The sequence below is a fragment of the Hyla sarda genome, chromosome 9, assembly GCF_029499605.1.
Source record: "Hyla sarda isolate aHylSar1 chromosome 9, aHylSar1.hap1, whole genome shotgun sequence".
NCBI classification, from domain to species: Eukaryota; Metazoa; Chordata; class Amphibia; order Anura; family Hylidae; genus Hyla; species Hyla sarda.
Genome location: NC_079197.1, coordinates 85,021,297 through 85,040,127, shown reverse-complemented (window position 1 = coordinate 85,040,127; position 18,831 = coordinate 85,021,297). Strand labels below are relative to the sequence as shown.

The window sequence follows — 18,831 nt, the reverse complement described above, 5'->3', positions numbered from 1 at the left end:
ACCCTTGGTTCCAGGGTGTTGTACATATAATATGGGTTTAAATACATAACACAAAAGCAAGTGCAATGAATGTGATACATAGTAAATGGCAGACTGATACAGAGTAAGATGGGACCTGCCCAGAAGGGCTTACAATCTACAGTCATACAGAAGAGGGCACGGGATTTTTAGTCATTTAAAGAAAATATGGCCATGGTGACCTGCTTTTTTTTTTTTTTTTTTTTTTAACTAGAGCGCATTAAGTCTACCTGCACAAGGGATGTCTGTTTCCTACAAAAAACAATATATACACAGATGTTTCCCTTCAATACAATATTGTGAATTTGTTGGGTTATGCTGCCATAATCATCCCTAGAGGCTATGCTATTAGGGGAAAATATGGCATGCAAAGGAGCATAATTTTTTAGCAAATTCTCACATAATCTATGAGGGATAAAACTACATATGACTTCATATGAAATCTGTGGGGCCAGAAGCCCTGGGCTATTCATTGTGGCAGCTGCCCTATTTATTGTAGTGGGAGCTGAGCTGAAGTTATCTGGTCCCACCACTATACAATAAACAACCCGTCTCAGCACCCCATCGAACAGCGATTAATGGCCTATTTACATATTAAAAAAAAACAAAAAACATAGCTGCTTTCTCTCCAAATCAGCAGTATCTGGTATTGTAGTTCACACTTATTTACGGTAATGGAGCTGAACTGCAGTACTAGACACAACCCATGGCCAGGTCTGACACTTTTTCTAAAAGAAAGTAGACATGTTTTTCCAATTTTATACATCCCCTGAAAAAACTTGATCTAGATGTTTAATTGGTTCAGATATTCCCACAGCAATTTTGGGTAGTCGGAACATGATGTAATTACATCTCCATTATGTCACAATGTACTACATGCTGGCTGACATCCAGCACACAATGATATTTGGCAGCTTGCCTGCATCTCTCTTGACTTCTCTTATACCTGAGGACTCTGAGCACAGTTATCTATTCATGTAAAGGCATGTGATTCATCCCAGCTTCCAGTAACAAAATATGTACAGTAACCCCCCGACCTGCGATGGCCCTGACATATGATAAAATTGACATACGATGGCCTCTCAGAGGCCATCGCATGTCGATGTCAGCATCGACATACGATGCTTTTATATGTCGGGGCCATCCCGGGCAGGTTCGCCTACCTATTCCCACTGCTCCGGGTCCACTTTGCGATCCTCCGGCGTCTTCTGCATTTTCTCCAGGGTCCGGGCCTCGCTTTCTGGCGTCATTATTACGTCACTACGCACGCCGCGCTGGCGCAGCAGCGTAATAATGTCACCAGAAAGCGAGGCCCGGACCCTGCAGAAGATGCGGAAGAAGCCGGAGGATCGTGAAGAAGACACCGGAGCAGCGGGACAGCATCGGGAGCACCTTGGACAGCATCGGGAGCGGTGAGGACCTGGTCCGGAGTGGCGGGGACAGGTGAGTACAGCTTCCTATACTTTACATTGCACAGATCCCTCAAGATACGATGGATTCGACAAACGATGGGTCGTTTGGAACGAATTACCATCGTATGTTGAGGGACCACTGTATAGTCATGGTGTGCACCATATTATGTGTGCAGATGATCTGCCCTCTCCTGTAGGTGGCTCTATATCAAGTCTTTTTAGGTGATATATGCTACATGAATTTATAGTAATTTATATTAGGCAAAGGTCATGGCATAACATTGGTTAAAGTGGAGGGTTTATTTTCTGCATTCTAGCAATGTGGATTTGAACAGATTATCTACCTTTGCTCTTACTTTGATGAATGGCTTGTAATATTATTTATCTGTTCACAGGATGAAAGCAGTAAGCAAAAGCAAGGAGTCGGTATTGGGGGAGAATGAAAGAAATCATGTAAAGTACCAGCCAACTTCCCAAATAGAAGAAGACCTCACACTCGAAGACCTTGTCCTTATGCCCATGGATCTTAACCTTGAGTGTCACAGCCCACCTCCAGATTATAACTCTGTCATTCATTATTCAACCCCTCCAGTGTAGCACCAGGGACCACGACCAAAGTAATGCTGGTCCGACTAACAGCTTGTTCAGTAATGCAGCCGTCTTTTATAGACATTTAACAGATCCATGACTGTTTCATCAGTCCATAGGAATATCATATCAAGTAGCATTGCGTTTTACTGTGACACAAGGAGAATCTATGGAGAGTGGAATAACTTTGAAAGCCTATATCACTGAGAAACCAGCACCATATGGACAACCTATTAGAGCACAAGAGTTAAGTACTTGTGTAGGATCAAGATTTATACCCACCTGTAATCCTGGTATTGGATTACTGTTCTCATGTGCATTATTTGGGACATATCGACCAGACTTTAACTATATTTTGCAAGGATGTTTGAGCGTAAACCCAAGTTAGGCTTTCTTCTTGGGTAAACTGTAAGTGTACTGTAAAACCAAAGCAACAGGCTTTTTATTGGTAAGGGGATGACTTATTATTTTCAAGCACAAGTGGCATGTAGGAAATCGATGATGAAAATTGTAGCTCCTAGGTCCCAATGCAATGCCTGTAACATTTCCTCCTCTACCATGTGCTACTTGTAATTCTAGTGATTACTTATTTGGCAGTGGGGTGAATGAGGCCCCTCAGGCAGCAGTGCTACCTCCGCATCCCTATAACAGTGTCCTTGTAGGAAACTTATTGTACACATTGATAAATGTTGTCTGAGCCAAGTGTTTTGTTACAGACTGCTGGATTTCTGTGATATCATAGGTATCAGTGTCTGTTTCTGGGTCCATGTTTGCTCATATTGCCTTCAGAAATCTAATTTAATTTTGAAAAGAAATATTCCCCTTTTATATTTGTATGAAGCTTAGTTTTTGGGGCCCATCAAATGCTTGCTATCATAGCTTTTCATTACACCTATTCTTTTTAGTATGGAGGAGTTAAGAATTATGTGCATCCCATTTCCTACAAAACCCTAGCTGCCGGACCTAAACTTATCGTTGATGGGACATCCTATTTCCTTGTCAAAAAAGTTAAAGGGGCTGTATATTTTACACAGTTCTTTTTTGTTGGTAGGTTTCCTAGAAAATAAGCTGAATACATGATTTTCCTCTATTGGGACCACCACATGATCTAATGTAATCTAAAAGGAACCTGTCAGCAAGTGTTAAATTTCCAATGTGGCACTACCACAGAAATAAAGTGTTGCACAATGCCCTTTTACATCAGTGGGTTGTTTGTGTACTCCATGGATGTGCTGAGGCCTCCAGAATAAGCAGTGCTCTTTGTAACACCTCTGTTAACACAGAATTCCCAGATAGGGAATAGGAAATAGGTTTTCTAAACCAACCCCCCTCCTTTATTTATGGCAAAACCTCTTTAATGTAACCTGAAGGAGTTGGGTTACCATCAGATGTTATGCAGCAAAAAAGAAACCATTGCTCTTTGTAACTTGTGTATTTTAGCTCTCAAGACAACTCAGGCGACCAGGAACACTATTTGGTGCTTTTCTGCTGTTTTACATTGATTTGTTGTATCTGATAGAATAATATGTTGCCTTAAAGTATTATAAGTGGCTCTGTATATTAACTAATATTCTCTGGTCTTTTGTCTCTAATTTAATTATTCCCCCATCCCCCATGTGAAATGTACAGTATAAAGTTTATATAGCAAAGATTATTTAGTCTAACCTTCCGGTTATATGCGAGATCACAATTGCAGGCTTATTCTTTGTGCCTGCAGGGCAAGGCCTGATTCTCTTTTTATTTACATTAAAATTAGGTTTCTGCTTGATAACACACACTAGCTTTATGCTATATTCTATTATAACAAACTGCCTTCACCATATATCAGTATAGGAAAATAAACTGCTCGAGGCCAAGGAGATTCCCTGCCTTGCACAGAGATTTGCTTATGGTTTGTGAATCGTAACCACTGTATGTCATAAAATGTAACATTATTTTGTGAAATGTTAAACTCTTTTAGATATGTCAAAAATACTTTTTATTGCATTGTTAAATCCAGGATTAGGACTGTGTGTAGTTTAGCAGATTAAACTCCAACCAGAAATCCTAGGCACTGAATTGAAACATATGATCAAAGAAGTGGGTCAATGCTTATGCCATGTTATTTTCCAGTCCTTCTTACATTTTTCAGTATTTCTTTTACCCCATATATGTTTCTTGCACATGACATATACACTTTTGATGATGTCCTTATGTTAGGTGTAAATCAAAGAGCATACATTATTAAACATAAATTAAACAGTATAATTCACACTTAGAACTTACCTTCTGGATGTTCTAGAAACTGAAGATCTAAAAATAAAGATTCTATTGCTATACCAAAAGAAGTTAAAATTAAAATAATAATAATATCTGAAATTGTAAAAAAAAATTTTGTTTTTTTTACAAAAATATTTGTCCATGGTTTAAGCCTGGTATTTCAGTTCTACGCCATTTACCCAATTAAGGATGAGAATGGTTGAACCTCTCCATGAGGTGAATTTGAACCATGGGGGGGGGGGGGGGCAGATTTTATATATTAACACTGCAACATTTCCATTTAAAGTGCATGCTTGTTTCTTTTACATTGAAATAAATGTGTTAAAGTGCTGTGTTACATGTCCGTGGAACAAAAAAACATTTTACTCCGGCGCCAACTGCCCATAAAGATGAGGATGCAGCGTTGGTAAAATATAATATATTTTATTCCAAATAGGTTTCGTGTCTGTCACCCTTTCCTTATGTACATTGTTCATTGAGAAGGGGTCACAGACCCGAAACGCGTCTATTTGAAGGTTATTTGGAATAAAATATATTATATTTTACCAACGCTCCATCCTCATCTTTCTGGGTGGTTGGCGCCGGAGTTTTTTTTCTTCCACGGACCTGGAACACAGCACATGGACACTGTATCCCTCGGATTCAGAGACACCTGAATCTGGTTGCTGGTCGGTTGGACTGCATTAACGCAGCAAACGCTGTCAGAGGAATTTGTGTCCCTGTACACAACGAAAGAAGGTGAGCACCATTTCACTCACCGTTTTCATATTCACTTTGCACACCTTTGCAAGAATATGCTTCCCTATGAGAAGCTCTGCTTTTTTTTTATCTCTTTAGCTTTATCCACATTTAAATGAATGGGAGTGGTGGTATAATGTAGGTAAAACTGTGGACCAGGCTTTTCTAAAGATTTGCGGCTGCCATGTCCTACTAGTTCATAATCTTAATAAGGAGTAAATGATCTCATAATAAGCCTCTTTGTAGATTATTTCAGTATGGATTGGATGACCAACAGGGAATTACTCTTTATACATCAGTTAGAGGAAAATAACTGGAAATGGCATTTATTCACACATGAGTTGGGATTCTCCCCAGTGATGCATTTCCCAAAGAAGTTAAAGGAAAACGGTCACCTGTTCACCTGCACTAGAACCCAGATACACCGGGTTATAGTGCGGGTGAACAGGATACCGATGCGGGGTCTCGGACTGCTATAGCTACCTGCAGTCTGGAGCCCCGATCCCACGAAGGTCCCCCTCTTGCAGCACTGACTTACGCTTTGAGGTGGGCCCGTCGGCCGGATTTAAATATTCATAAGCACTGATCACAGGGGCACTCGTGCCTACTGAGCACTCATGTGACCGGCGCTTATGAATATTTAAATATAGCTGGCGGACCCGCCTCAAAGCGCAAGTCAGTGCTGGAAGAGGGGGATCTTTGGGCGATCGGGGCTCCGGACTGCAGGTAGGTATAGCAGTCCGAGACCCCGCATCGGTCTCCTGTTCACTTGCACTATAACCCGGTGTATCGGGTTATAGTGCTGGTGAACGGGTGACCGTTTTCCTTTAAAGGGGCTGTTCAGTGAGACAGGGTAAGGGATAAGTGTCTAATTGTTGGGGGTCCGATCGCTGGAACCCCCTGTGATCTCCTAAATGGGACTCTCTGATAGGAGGGCATGTTACAGACGGCCTGCACTTTATTCATTTCTATGGGAGCGCTGATGAGACCAGAGTACTTTACTCAATCATGCTTCCATAGAAATGAATTGACTGCTCAGAAACACTGAGTCCTGTTTAAGAAATAACAGGTAATCCCAACGGTTGGGCCTCTACTATCAGATACTTATCCCAATCCTGTGGACAGAGGATAAATTGTCTTTCCCTGCACAACCCCTATAAGGATAGCATACATGAAGATAATCATTATAAGTTTTCCTCCTGGTGCCTATCATACTCTTTAGTAGAACAGTATTTCATTTGGGGATGAAGATCGCTTGTTTGTTTTGTGTAACTTCTCAGGGAGTCTTAAAATAGTTGATATTTTGTTGGTCTTGTAAAGGAAAGTTGGGAGAGCTCATAGTGTTAAGTGATGAGGGGTGAATAGAGTGACAGAATGTAAGTTGCTTGCAAACAATAGGCAGATTTTGCTTACTGTGTATATTTCCTTTTGTAACTTGCCAATTAAATAAAATAAGTTTATGCAATACCCAGCTTTTCACTACACCATTTACAAATTCCTTGTATTTCACGAATCTTTAACATAAATAGAAGTAACATAATTCAGAACCTTCCCATTTTCAAGTACCCATTGTGCCTTAATAACAAGATAAAACAATTTTCCAAATTTATAAAAAAAAAACTGCTTTTCAACGGCATAGCCCAGCAAGCCACACTGTTTATTTAATTCCCAATTAAGTAGGTCTACGCTGTTTGTGCAACTTCCATTTAAGTCAATTGGAATTACACAAATTGCGTAACTTCTCAGCTTCAGCTGCTTTTGGCTTTCCTTACCACCTCCGGCCGCTGCTAACAGGACGGAGGAGCCAGGAAATCTGGAGGTAATGAGATAGAACAAACCGTTAAGATATAATACAACTGATCTTGACCTTCTTTAGACTATAATACCTGGCCCTCCAATAGAACCCTATAATAATCTAACATCATATCAGTAGAACCCTGGAGGCAGATTTTATATATTAATGCTGCAGCCATCTTACATTGGGCTTAGTCTACAATGTACCTTTTATAGTACACAGGTCTATAAGAGGGCCCTTTCACTCACACGATATTAAGTTTAAAAGAAAGCACAAGCTTCAACATAAAAACACATAAAGGAAGAGGTAAATGTACAGGAACTAAAAAGACTGTAGGTTCCATAAGACTGATATTGTGTGCCAACCAGAGATGGGTTCAGACTTAGGGTGGGTTCACACTACGTTTTCTCCCATACGGGAGCGCATACGGCCTTCGTATGCGCTCCCGTATGTCATTCATTTCAATGAGCCGGCCGGAGTGAAACGTTCGGTCCGGTCGGCTCATTTTTGCGCCGTATGCGCTTTTCCCCCGGACCTAAAACTGTGGTCAACCACGGTTTGAGGTCCGGTCGTAAAAGCGCATCCGTCGCAAAAATGAGCCGACCGGACCGAACGTTTCACTCCGGCCGGCTCATTGAAATGAATGACATACGGGAGCGCATATGGTAACATACGGGAGCGCGAGGTTATAGCTCCCCCCTGCCGTATGCGCTCCCGTATGGGAGAAAACGTAGTGTGAACCCAGCCTTACATAGAGTTAAATATGCCGTAATGTATACTACACTGCTGGTTACACTTATTTTATATCACTTAACATATCACTAAAATAGGTGAAAAGACCTATTGAGCCTTCTACTAACCCCATCTTGTTTAGTTAAGCCAACATATAGAGGGATGAAGCGAATGGTTTTACTTCTTTGTTTAGACATATGATTCAATGAGGAACTTCATAGCCACTGTAACACTACTATAAGTAAAACTACCTACATGAAATAATTTATAAAAAATATTATTATATTGTTAAGAATCTTTTTTGGCAAATTTTATAAAGTCTATAAAGCTGTAAGACATTTATGTTGTAAACATATACGTTGTAGTCAGGAAGAAATACCACTATGTTTTTTGTTTTGTTTAGTTTTTTTTTTTTAAACATTTTATGTAACCAATGCAACTGTGTTTTAAATGTAACACTAACTCTTTCCACAGGGTGTTTTATAGCGTGATGTATTATAACCCACATATAAGATATATTCTATTATTACATCTATGTACACACACCAAATGATTCCAAATATATCAATCACTGTGGATTATATGTGAAACTCTTTTGTGATTGGGGCCCATGGCCTGATATTTGTTGGCCCTTAAAGGGGTACCCCCGTGGAAAACTTTTTTTTTTTTCAACTGGTGCCATAAAGTTAAACAGATTTGTAAATTACTTCTATTAAAAAATCTTAATCCTTCCAGTACTTATTAGCTGCTGAATACTACAGAGGAAATTATTTTATTTTTTGAACACAGAGCTCTCTGCTGACATCATGACCACAGTGCTCTCTGCTGACATATCTATCCATTTTAAGAACTGTCCAGAGTAGGAGAAAATCCCCATAGCAAACATATGGTGCTCTGGAAAGTTCCTAAAATGGACAGAGATGTCAGCAGAGAGCACTTTGGTCATGATGTCAGCAGAGAGCTCTGTGTTCCAAAAAGAAAACCATTTCCTCTGTATTACTCAGCAGCTAATAAGTACTGGAAGGATTAAGATTTTTTAATAGAAGTAATTTGTAACAAAGTAACATATCTGTTTAACTTTCTGGCACCAGTTGATTAAAAAAAAAAAAGTTTTCCACAGGAGTACCCCTTTAAGCACCTGGAGTAAAGAATGTATGCACTGAATCTTTGTAAGCTTTCTTATGTAGTTCTATAAATGTATTTTATGTATTAACCTGAACAAAATAAAGATTATATATTTATACATATTTGCGATTTATTCAGTGTTTTTCAAATGTGCCAATTTTCTAAACATTTGCAATGCTGTTCTTTTTTAAGACTATGTTCACATCTGTGCCAGAGACTTTTTTTGGGGCCTCTAACACAGCTTCCATTTAAATAATAGGACAAAAAATGCTGCATGCATTATTTTTACTTTCTGTTTTAATCCAGTAAAATCACAGATACCAGACAGGAACTGATAGTCCTCGATAGAGGGGTCATCCAGCAATAGAAAAACAGAGCTTATTTCTTTCAAAAAAACGATCCCCGTCTGTCTCCAGGTTGGGTGTGGTTTTGCAGCTCAGTTCCACGGAAGTGAATAGAGCCAAATTGCAATACCACACACAACCTGGGGACAGAAGCAGAGCTGTTTTTGAAAGAAATAATCTCTGTTTTTCTATTCCTGGATAACCCCTTTAAAGTCAATGGAATCTCTTAGGATTCTTTATGTCCATCATGCAGCAGATTGGCAAACTACATTTATTCCTCCTGAAGAGAATCTGTGACAGAGGCAATGAGCCAAGTCTGCAATGCAGATGTCATCCTAGCCTACAACTTATATGACCAGAGCCACTGTTAGGATTTTCTTTATATTCCGTTTTCTTTCCCCCTCTGTATGTGACTATCCTGGCCAGGGCAGAGTGGCTTGTGGTTTCTTCTCAGCACCCACCCCTACCCCCTTCCAAGGTATACAGAGACTTCTTATAGCATTCATATGACCTACAGTATATATATTTGGTGCTCTGCAAGTACAGCGCCAACTCTATTGGTAGATGTGGTAGTGGAATCATTGTATACTACTGAGTGGCCTGTACAGCACCTATCAGACCCCACCCAAGCTGTCTGATCCAATCCTAAAGTCATGCATTACTCCTTTCCCTTTGCTTAATGCTGCTAACCTACAGATAAATGTAGATGGGGCAGATGAATGGGAGTCAGATTCTGGAATCAGACTTTACATGTGGTTTGCATATGATTTGGGAAAGTTTCACATTCCATACGAAGGTTGTAATATTTGGGTGCTACTTTCTACTGTAAGTCATGAGAACTTCCTGCTTTTAACTGATACGTGATAAAGAAGAGATAGCAGCAGAGGATAAATTAACTAATCCCCTCCAGTCATGGCAAAACCAAGCCTAAAATTAAGTATGTAAATTGTTCCAGAATAAGTGGCTAGAGAGTTCATCTAATACATTTCCAAACTGGGTTAACAAATACATAAAGGTTCTTATGCAATGTTCTGACTGGTCTGACAATAACTTACTGTCAATATTTATTTATTAACTTCCTCCTTTCCTTTGCTGTTCTGTGAATTACATCTTATTTTATTTTGATCTAGCTAAGGGAGAACAGGGCTCCTGGTCATATTAGATTATGCAAATAAATTGAATATATGATATCCAGCAAAGCATGAATGCTGAATATGCTATTTAACCCCTTAAGGACCAGGCCATTTTACACCTTAGGACCAGAGTGTTTTTTGAACATCTGACCACTGTCACTTTAAACATTAATAACTCTGGAATGCTTTGACCTATCATTCTGATTCCGAGGTTGTTTTTTCGTGACATATTCTACTTTATGTTATTGGTAAAATGTTGTCGATACTTGCATCGTTTCTTAGTGAAAAATTCCAAAATTTGATGAAAAAATTTAAAATTTAGCATTTTTCTAACTTTGAAGCTCTCTGCTTGTAAGGAAAATGGATATTCCAAATATATATTTTTTTTATTCACATATACAATATGTCCACTTTATGTTTCCATCATAAAATTGACAAGTGTTTACTTTTGGAAGACACCAGAGGGCTTCAAAATTCAGCAGCAATTTTCCAATTTTTCACAAAATTTCCAAAATCACAATTTTTCAGGGACCAGTTCAGGTTTGAAGTGGATTTGAAGGGTCTTCATCTTAGAAATACCCCACAAATGACTCCATTATAAAAACTGCACCCCCAAAGTATTCAAAATGACATTCAGTCAGCATTTTACCCCTTTAGGTGTTTCACAGGAATAGCAGCAAAGTGAAGGAGAAAATTCACAATCTTCATTTTTTACACTCGCATGTTCTTGTAGACCCAATTTTTGAATTTTTACAAGGGGTAAAAGGAGAAAATGTATACTTATATTTGTAGCCCAATTTCTCTCGAGTAAGCACATACCTCATATGTCTATGTAAATTGTTCGGCGGGTGCAGTAGAGGGCTCAGAAGCAAAGGAGCTACAAGGGGATTTTGGAGAGTATGTTTTTCTGAAATGGTTTTTGGGGGGCATGTTGCATTTAGGAAGCCCCTATGGTGCCAGAACAGGAAAAAAAAAACACATGGCATACACTTTTGGAAACAAGACCCCTTGAGGAACGTAACAAGGAATAAAGTGAGCCTTAATACCCCACAGGTGTTTCACGACTTTTGCATATGTAAAAAAAATTTTACAAAATGTCACTAAAATGTGTGTTTCCCCCCAAATTTCACTTTTTGCAAGGGTTAATAGCAGAAAATACCCCCCAAAATTTGTAACCCCATCTCTTCTGAGTATGGAGGTACCCCATAAGTTGACCTGAAGTGCACTACGGACGAACTACAATGCTTAGGAGAGAAGGAGTCATATTTGGCTTTTTGAGAGCAAATTTTGCTCGGGGGCATGTCACATTTAGGAAGCCCCTATGGTTCCAGGACAGCAAAAAATACCCACATAGCATACCATTTTGGAAACTAGACTCCTTGAGGAATGTAACAAGGAATAAAGTGAGCCTTAATACCCCACAGGGGTTTCACGACTTTTGCATACGTAAAAAAAAAATTTCACTAAAATGTGTGTTTCCCCCCCAAATTTCACATTTTTGCACGGGTTAATAGCAGAAAATACCCCCCAAAATGTGTAACCCCATCTCTTCTGAGTATGGATGTACCCCACAAGTGGACCTGAAGTGCACTACGGGCGAACTACAATGCTCAGAAGAGAAGGAGTCATATTTGGGTTTTTGAGAGCAAATTTTGCTCGGGGGGCATGTCGCATTTAGGAAGCCCCTATGGTGCCAGGACAGCAAAATAACCCCCACATGGCATACCATTTTGGAAACTACACCCCTCACAGAATGTAATGAGGGGTACAGTGAGCTTTTACCCCCCACTGGTGTCTGTCAGATCTTTGGAACAGTGGGATTTACAACATTTTTAATTTGCACAGCCCACTGTTCCAAAGATCTGTCAGACACCAGTGGGGTGTAAATTCTCACTGAACCACTCATTACATTCTGTGAGGGGTGCAGTTTCCGAAATGGGGTCACATGTGGGGTTTTTGTTTTTTTGCGTTTGTCAAAACCGCTGTAACAATCAGCCACCCCTGTGCAAATCACCTCAAATGTACATGGTGCACTCTCCCTTCTGGGCCTTGTTGTGCGCCCAGAGCACTTTGCGCCCACATATGGGGTATCTCCGTACTCGGGAGAAATTGCATTACAAATTTTGGGGGGCTTTTTTCCCTTTTACCTCTTGTCAAAATGAAAAGTATAGGGCAACACCAGCATGTTAGTGTAAAAAATGTATTTTTTTACACTAACATGCTGGTGTAGACCCCAACTTCACCTTTTCATAAGGGGTGAAAGGAGAAAAAGCCCTCCAAAATTTGTTAGGCAATTTCTCCCGAGTACGGCGATACCCCATATGTGACCCTAAACTGTTGCCTTGAAATACGACAGGGCTCCAAAGTGAGAGCTCTATGTGCATTTGAGGCCTGAATTAGGGATTTGCATAGGGGTGGACATAGGGGTATTCTACGCCAGTGATTCCCAAACAGGGTGCCTCCAGCTGTTGCAAAACTCCCAGCATGCTTGGACAGTCAACGGCTGTCCGGCAATACTGGGAGTTGTTGTTTTGCAACAGCTGGAGGCTCCATTTTGAAAACATTTTTATTGGGGAGGGGAGGGGGGCTGTGTAGGGGTATGTGTATATGTAGTGTTTTTTACTTTTTTTTATTTTGTGTTAGTGTAGTGTAGTGTAGTGTTTTTAGGGTACAGTCACACGGGCTGGGGATTACAGCGAGTTTCCCGCTGCGAGTTTGAGCTGCCGCGCAAAATTTGCTGCATCGCAAACTTGCAGACTGATAGTTATAGTTTTGCAACAGCTGGAGGCACATGAATTGGGAAACCCTGAGTTAGGAAACAGACAATGTTTCCCAACCAGTGTGCCTCCAGTTGTTGCAAAACCACTGCTCCCAAACATTCTCAGGCATGCTGGAAGTAGTAGTTCGGCAACATCTTTAGAGCCAGATGTTGCCGAACTACAACTCCCAGCATGCTTGGAGTTGTAGTTTTGCAACATCTGGAGGACTACAGTTTGCAGACCACTAATACAGTGGTTCCCAATCTGTGCCCTTCCAGATGTTGCAAAACTACAACTCCCAGTATTCCAAATCTGTCCAGGCATGCTGGGAGTTGTAGTTCTGCAACATCTGAAGGGCCAGATGTTACAGAACTACAAATCTCAGCATGCCTGGACAGTAAGGGCATGCTGAGGATGTGTAGTTTTGCAACATCTGGAAGGGCACAGTGGTCCCAAAACTGCGGACCTCCAAAACTGCGGATGCCAAGGGCTGTCTGGGCATGCTGGGAGTTGTAGTATACAGGGTCCCAATACAGCAATGCATGTCGCTTTACAGCGACGTGCATTGCTGTAAAGGGCCCGACTGCGGCTGAAGAGGAACTCACCTGTCGCCGCCGCCGTCTTCATTGCCGGGATCCGGGTCTTCAGGGACGAGGTAAGCACCGGGGCCGGGCCAAAGCAATCCCCCGTCCCCCGCCGCGTCCTCCGGTCTTCCTCCCGTCCTCTCCGGACTTCCAGGGGCCGGGCAGGGCGGGAGGAAGTAACCGCCCCCCCCCTGCGATTGGTCGGTTAGCTAACCGACGGATCGCAGGGGATAGGAGGAGGTGGCAGGCTTGCCACCTCGCTTCTAGCCTCCAGCATGGTCCTGGCTGTCTGTGATCATTGCAAAATTACCGGGCGGTCGGGTCCCAGAGACCCGATCAGCCCGGTATCGCCGCAGATCGCAAGGGCGATTTCCCTACATGGCCCCCCTCGGCGTTTGCCCTGCCTGGATGCCTGCTTCAGCAGGCATCCGCTTCCGATCTCTGCCCGGCGAGCGGCAGGGACGGAAAACGCCATGACGTTGTGGGACGTTATTGGTCCTTAAAGCCCAGGGTGCCATGACGTTCCACAATGTCATTGGTCCTTAAGAGGTGAAAGGGATATTCCAGGAAAAAATTTATTTTTATATCAACTGGATAGATTTGTAAATTACTTCTATTAAAAATTCTTAATCCCATAATTATTAGTTGCTGAAGTTGACTTGTTCTTTTCTGTCTGGCAACAGTGCTCTCTGCTGACATCTCTACTAGTCTCGGGAACTGCACAGAGCAGAATAGGATTGCTATGGGGATTTGCTTCTATTTGCCGAGACAGGTGTCATCAGAGAGCACTTAGAAGGAAAAGAACAACTCAACTTCAGCAGCTCATAAATACTGAAAGGACTAAGATTTTTTAATAGAAGTAATTTACAAATCTGTTTAACTTTCTGGAGCCAGTTGATATATATATATAAAAAAAAAAAGTTTTTTCCTGGAGAACCCCTTTAACCCCTTAAGGACAATGGACGTACTCCTACGCCCCCATTTCCGAGTCCTTAAGGACCGAGGATGTAGGAGTACGTCCTGTCCATTCCCGGCCCCCCGCCGCTAGCCGGAGGGGAGCCGGTGCCCGATGCCTGCTGAAATCGTTCAGCAGGCATCGCGGCATATCGCCCAGGGGGGTCATTATGCCATGTCGGCGATGGCCGCAGATCGCTGGACAATTCAGTCCAGCGATCTGCGGCGATTCCGGGTCAATAGGGTCTCCAGTGACCCGGTGACCCGAAATTACTGGTTGATCGGGGCCGTCAGAGACGGCCCCGAACAGCCAGAGCCTGCAGGGGTGAGGTGGCACTGGTGCCACCTCACGATCGCCCTGATTCGTCGGCCGGATTCCCGGCCGACCAATCAGGGCGCCTGCTTCCGGAGGACGTGAGCGGGTGCGGGACGTGCACCCCTGGTGCTGGGGACCCCGATCCCCGGCGTTAATGTTGGGATCGGGGCCCCAGGAGCGACGGCTGCGGCGGCGGGACTGACCTGTGCGGCGATCAAGCAGCAGCAGGAGGTGAGTGACAGCCTCCTGCTGTTGCTTAGCAACAGCTCCCAGCATGCAAAAAGGGCATGCTGGGAGCTGTAGTTATGCAACAGGAGGAGGCAGACCACCACAACTCCCAGCATGCACTTATGGGCATGCTGGGACTTATGGTTTTGCAACAGCTGGAGGCACATTCTTTCTATGGAAAAGTGTACCTTCAGCTGTTGTATAACTACAACTCCCAGCTTGCACAAACAGCTAAAGTGCATGCTGGGAGTTGTAGTGGTGCATCTGCTGGTTGCAGAACTACAACTCCCAGCATGCCCGTTGGCTGTCGGTGACTGCTGAGAGTTGTAGTTTTGCAACAGCTGAAGGCACACTGAGTTAAGTAGCAAACCAGTATGTCTCCAGCTGTTGCATAACTACAATCCCCAGCCAAAGTAGTATGCCTCCCGCTGTTGCATAACTACAACACCCAGCATGCCCTTCCGCTGTCCGTACATGCTGGGGGTTGTAGCTTTTGCAACAGCTGAAGGCACACTGGTTGCAAAACACTGAGTTTGTTGCCAAACTCGGTGTTTCACAACCAGTGTGCCTCCAGCTGTTGCAAAACTACAACTCCCAGCATGCACTGATAGACCGTACATGCTGGGAGTTGTAGTTTTGCAACAGCTGGATGTCCCCCCCCCCCCCCAATGTGAATGTACAGGGTACACTCACATGGGCGGAGGATTACAGCAAGTATCCGGCTGCAAGTTTGAGCTGCAGCAAATTTTCTGCTGCAGCTCAAGCTGCCAGCGAGAAACTACTGTGAACCCCCGCCCGTGTGACTGTACCCTAAAAACACTACACTAACACAAAATAAAATGAAAAGTAAAAAAACACTACATATACACATACCCCTACACAGCCCCCCTCCCCAATAAAAATGAAAAACGTCTGGTACGCCACCGTTTCCAAAACGGAGCCTCCAGCTGTTTCAAAACTACAACTCCCAGCATGCACTTATAGACCCTACATGCTGGGAGTTGTAGTTTTGCAACAGCTGGATGTCCCCCCCCCCCCCCCAATGTGAACGTACAGGGTACACTCACATGGGCGGAGGATTACAGTAAGTATCCGGCTGCAAGTTTGAGCTGCGGCAAATTTTTCTGCCGCTGCTCAAACTGCCAGCGAGAAACTACTGTGAACCCCCCCGCCCGTGCGACTGTACCCTAAAAACACTACACTACACTAACACAAAATAAAATAAAAAGTAAAAAACACTACATATGCACATTCCCCTACACAGCCCCCCTCCCCTCCCCAATAAAAATGAAAAACGTCTGGTACGCCACTGTTTCCAAAACGGAGCCTCCAGCTGTTGCAAAACAACTACTCCCAGTATTACCAGACAGCCACTGACTGTCCAGGCATGCTGGGACTTTTGCAACAGCTGGAGGCACCCTATTTGGGAATCACTGGCGTAGAATACCCCTATGTCCACCCCTATGCAAGTCCCTAATTTAGGCCTCAAATGCGCATGGCGCTCTCACTTTGGAGCCCTGTCGTATTTCAAGGCAACAGTTTAGGGTCACATGTGGGGTATCACCGTACTCGGGAGAAATTGTGTTACAAATTATGGGGGGTATTTTCTGCTATTACCCTTTTTAAAAAATCTAAAATTTTTGGGAAACCAACATTTTAGGTAAAAAATTATTATTTTTTTTTACATATGCAAAAGTTGTGAATCACCTGTGGGGTATTAAGGTTCACATTACCCCTTGTTACGTTCCCCGAGGGGTCTAGTTTCCAAAATAGTATGCCATGTGTTTTTTTTTTTGCTGTCCTGGCACCATAGGGGCTTCCTAAATGCGGCATGCCCCCAGAGCAAAATTTGCTTTCAAAAAGCCAAATGTGACTCCTCCTCTTCTGAGACCTGTAGTGCGCCAACAGAGCACTTCTCACACCCATATGGGGTGTTTTCTGAATCGGGAGAAATTGAGCTTCAAATTTTGGGGGGTATTTTCTGCTATTACCCTTTTAAAAAATGTAAAAATTTTGGGAAACCAAGCATTTTAGGTAAAAAAAAATGTTTTTTTTTACATATGCAAAAGTCGTGAAACACCTGTAGGGTATTAAGGTTCACATTACCCCTTGTTACGTTCCACGAGGGGTCTAGTTTCCAAAATGGTATGCCATGTGTTTTTTTTTTGCTGTTCTGGCACCATAGGGGCTTCCTAAATGCGGCATGCCCCCAGAGCAAAATTTGCTTTCAAAAAGCCAAATGTGACTCCTTCTCTTCTGAGACCTGTAGTGCGCCAGCAGAGCACTTCTCACCCCCATATGGGGTGTTTTCTGAATCGGGAGAAATTGGGCTTCAAATTTTGGGAGGTATTTTCTGCTATTACCCTTTTTAAAAATGTAAAAATTTTGGGAAACCAAGCATTTTAGGTAAAAATATATTTTTTTTTTTTAACATATGCAAAAGTCGTGAAACACCTGTAGGGTATTAAGGTTCACTTTACCCCTTTTTACGTTCCCCGAGGGGTCTGGTTTCCATAATGGTATGCCATGTGGGTTTTTTTTTGCGGTTCTGGCACCATAGGGGCTTCCTATATGCGGCATGCCCCCAGAGCAAAATTTGCTTTCAAAAAGCCAAATGTGACTCCTTCTTTTCTGAGACCTGTAGTGCGCCAGCAGAGCACTTTTCACCCCCATATGGGGTGTTTTCTGAATCGGGAGAAATTGGGCTTCAAATTTTGGGGGGTATTTTCTGCTATTATCCTTTTTAAAAATGTAACATTTTTGGGAAACCAAGCATTTTAGGTAAAAAATTTTTTTTTTTTTACATATGCAAAAGTCGTGAATCACCTGTGGGGTATTAAGGTTCAATTTACCCCTTGTTACGTTCCCTGTAGGGTCTAGTTTCCAAAATGGTATGCCATGTGTTTTTTTTTTGCTGTCCTGGCACCATAGGGGCTTCCTAAAGGTGACATGCCCCCCAAAAACCATTTGACGCTCCTTCCCTTCTGAGCCCTCTACTGCGCCCGCCGAACCATTAACATAGACATATGAGGTATGTGCTTACTCGAGAGAAATTGGGTTTCAAATACAAGTAAAAATTTTCTCCTTTTTACCCCTTGCAAAAATTCAAAAATTGGGTCTACAAGAACATGCGAGTGTAAAAAATGAAGATTGGGAATTTTCTCCTTCACTTTTCTGCTATTCCTGTGAAACACCTAAAGGGTTAATACACTTATTGAATGCCATTTTGAATACTTTGGGGTGTGTAGTTTTTATAATGGGGTCATTTATGGGGTATTTCTAATATGAAGACCCTTCAAATCCATTTCAAACCTGAACTGGTCCATGAAAAATAGCGAGTTTGAAAATTATGTGAAAAATTTCAAAATTGCTGCTGAACTTTGAAGCCCTCTGGTGTCTTCCAAAAGTAAAAACTCATAAATTTTATGATGCAAACATAAAGTAGACATATTGTATATGTGAACCCAAAAATGTTTTATTTTGAATATCCATTTTCCTAACAAGCAGAGAGCTTCAAATTTAGAAAAATGCTAAATTTTCATTTTTTTTCATCAAATTTGGGGATTTTTCACCAAGAAAGGATGCAAGTTACCATAAAATTTTACCACTAAGTTAAAGTAGAATATGTCACGAAAAAACAATCTAGAATCAGAATGATAACTAAAAGCATTCCAGAGTTATTAATGTTTAAAGTGACAGTGGTCAGAATTGCAAAAAACGCTCCGGTCCTTAAGGTGTAAAATGGGCTGGTCCTTAAGGGGTTAAGTTAAAACTCTATTGGTGTACTAAATCCTCCTTGTTAGTCTTGGTTCACACGGGTGAAAAATTTATGAAATGTCCACACGG

General features: G+C 42.1%; 1 protein-coding gene across 3 annotated transcripts in view; it reads left to right on the top strand.

The window, feature by feature from the left end:
- LOC130290908 (vascular endothelial growth factor receptor kdr-like) overlaps positions 1–5,591 on the top strand; it is a 264,735-nt gene extending 259,144 nt beyond the window's left edge. For all 3 annotated transcript variants that reach the window (XM_056539116.1, XM_056539117.1, XM_056539118.1), the window contains one exon: positions 1,826–5,591. In XM_056539116.1, the coding sequence (XP_056395091.1) occupies positions 1,826–2,027 (202 nt within the window). In that variant the 3' untranslated portion in view covers positions 2,028–5,591. The remainder of the gene's footprint in view (positions 1–1,825) is intronic.
- The last annotated feature ends 13,240 nt before the right edge of the window (positions 5,592–18,831 follow it).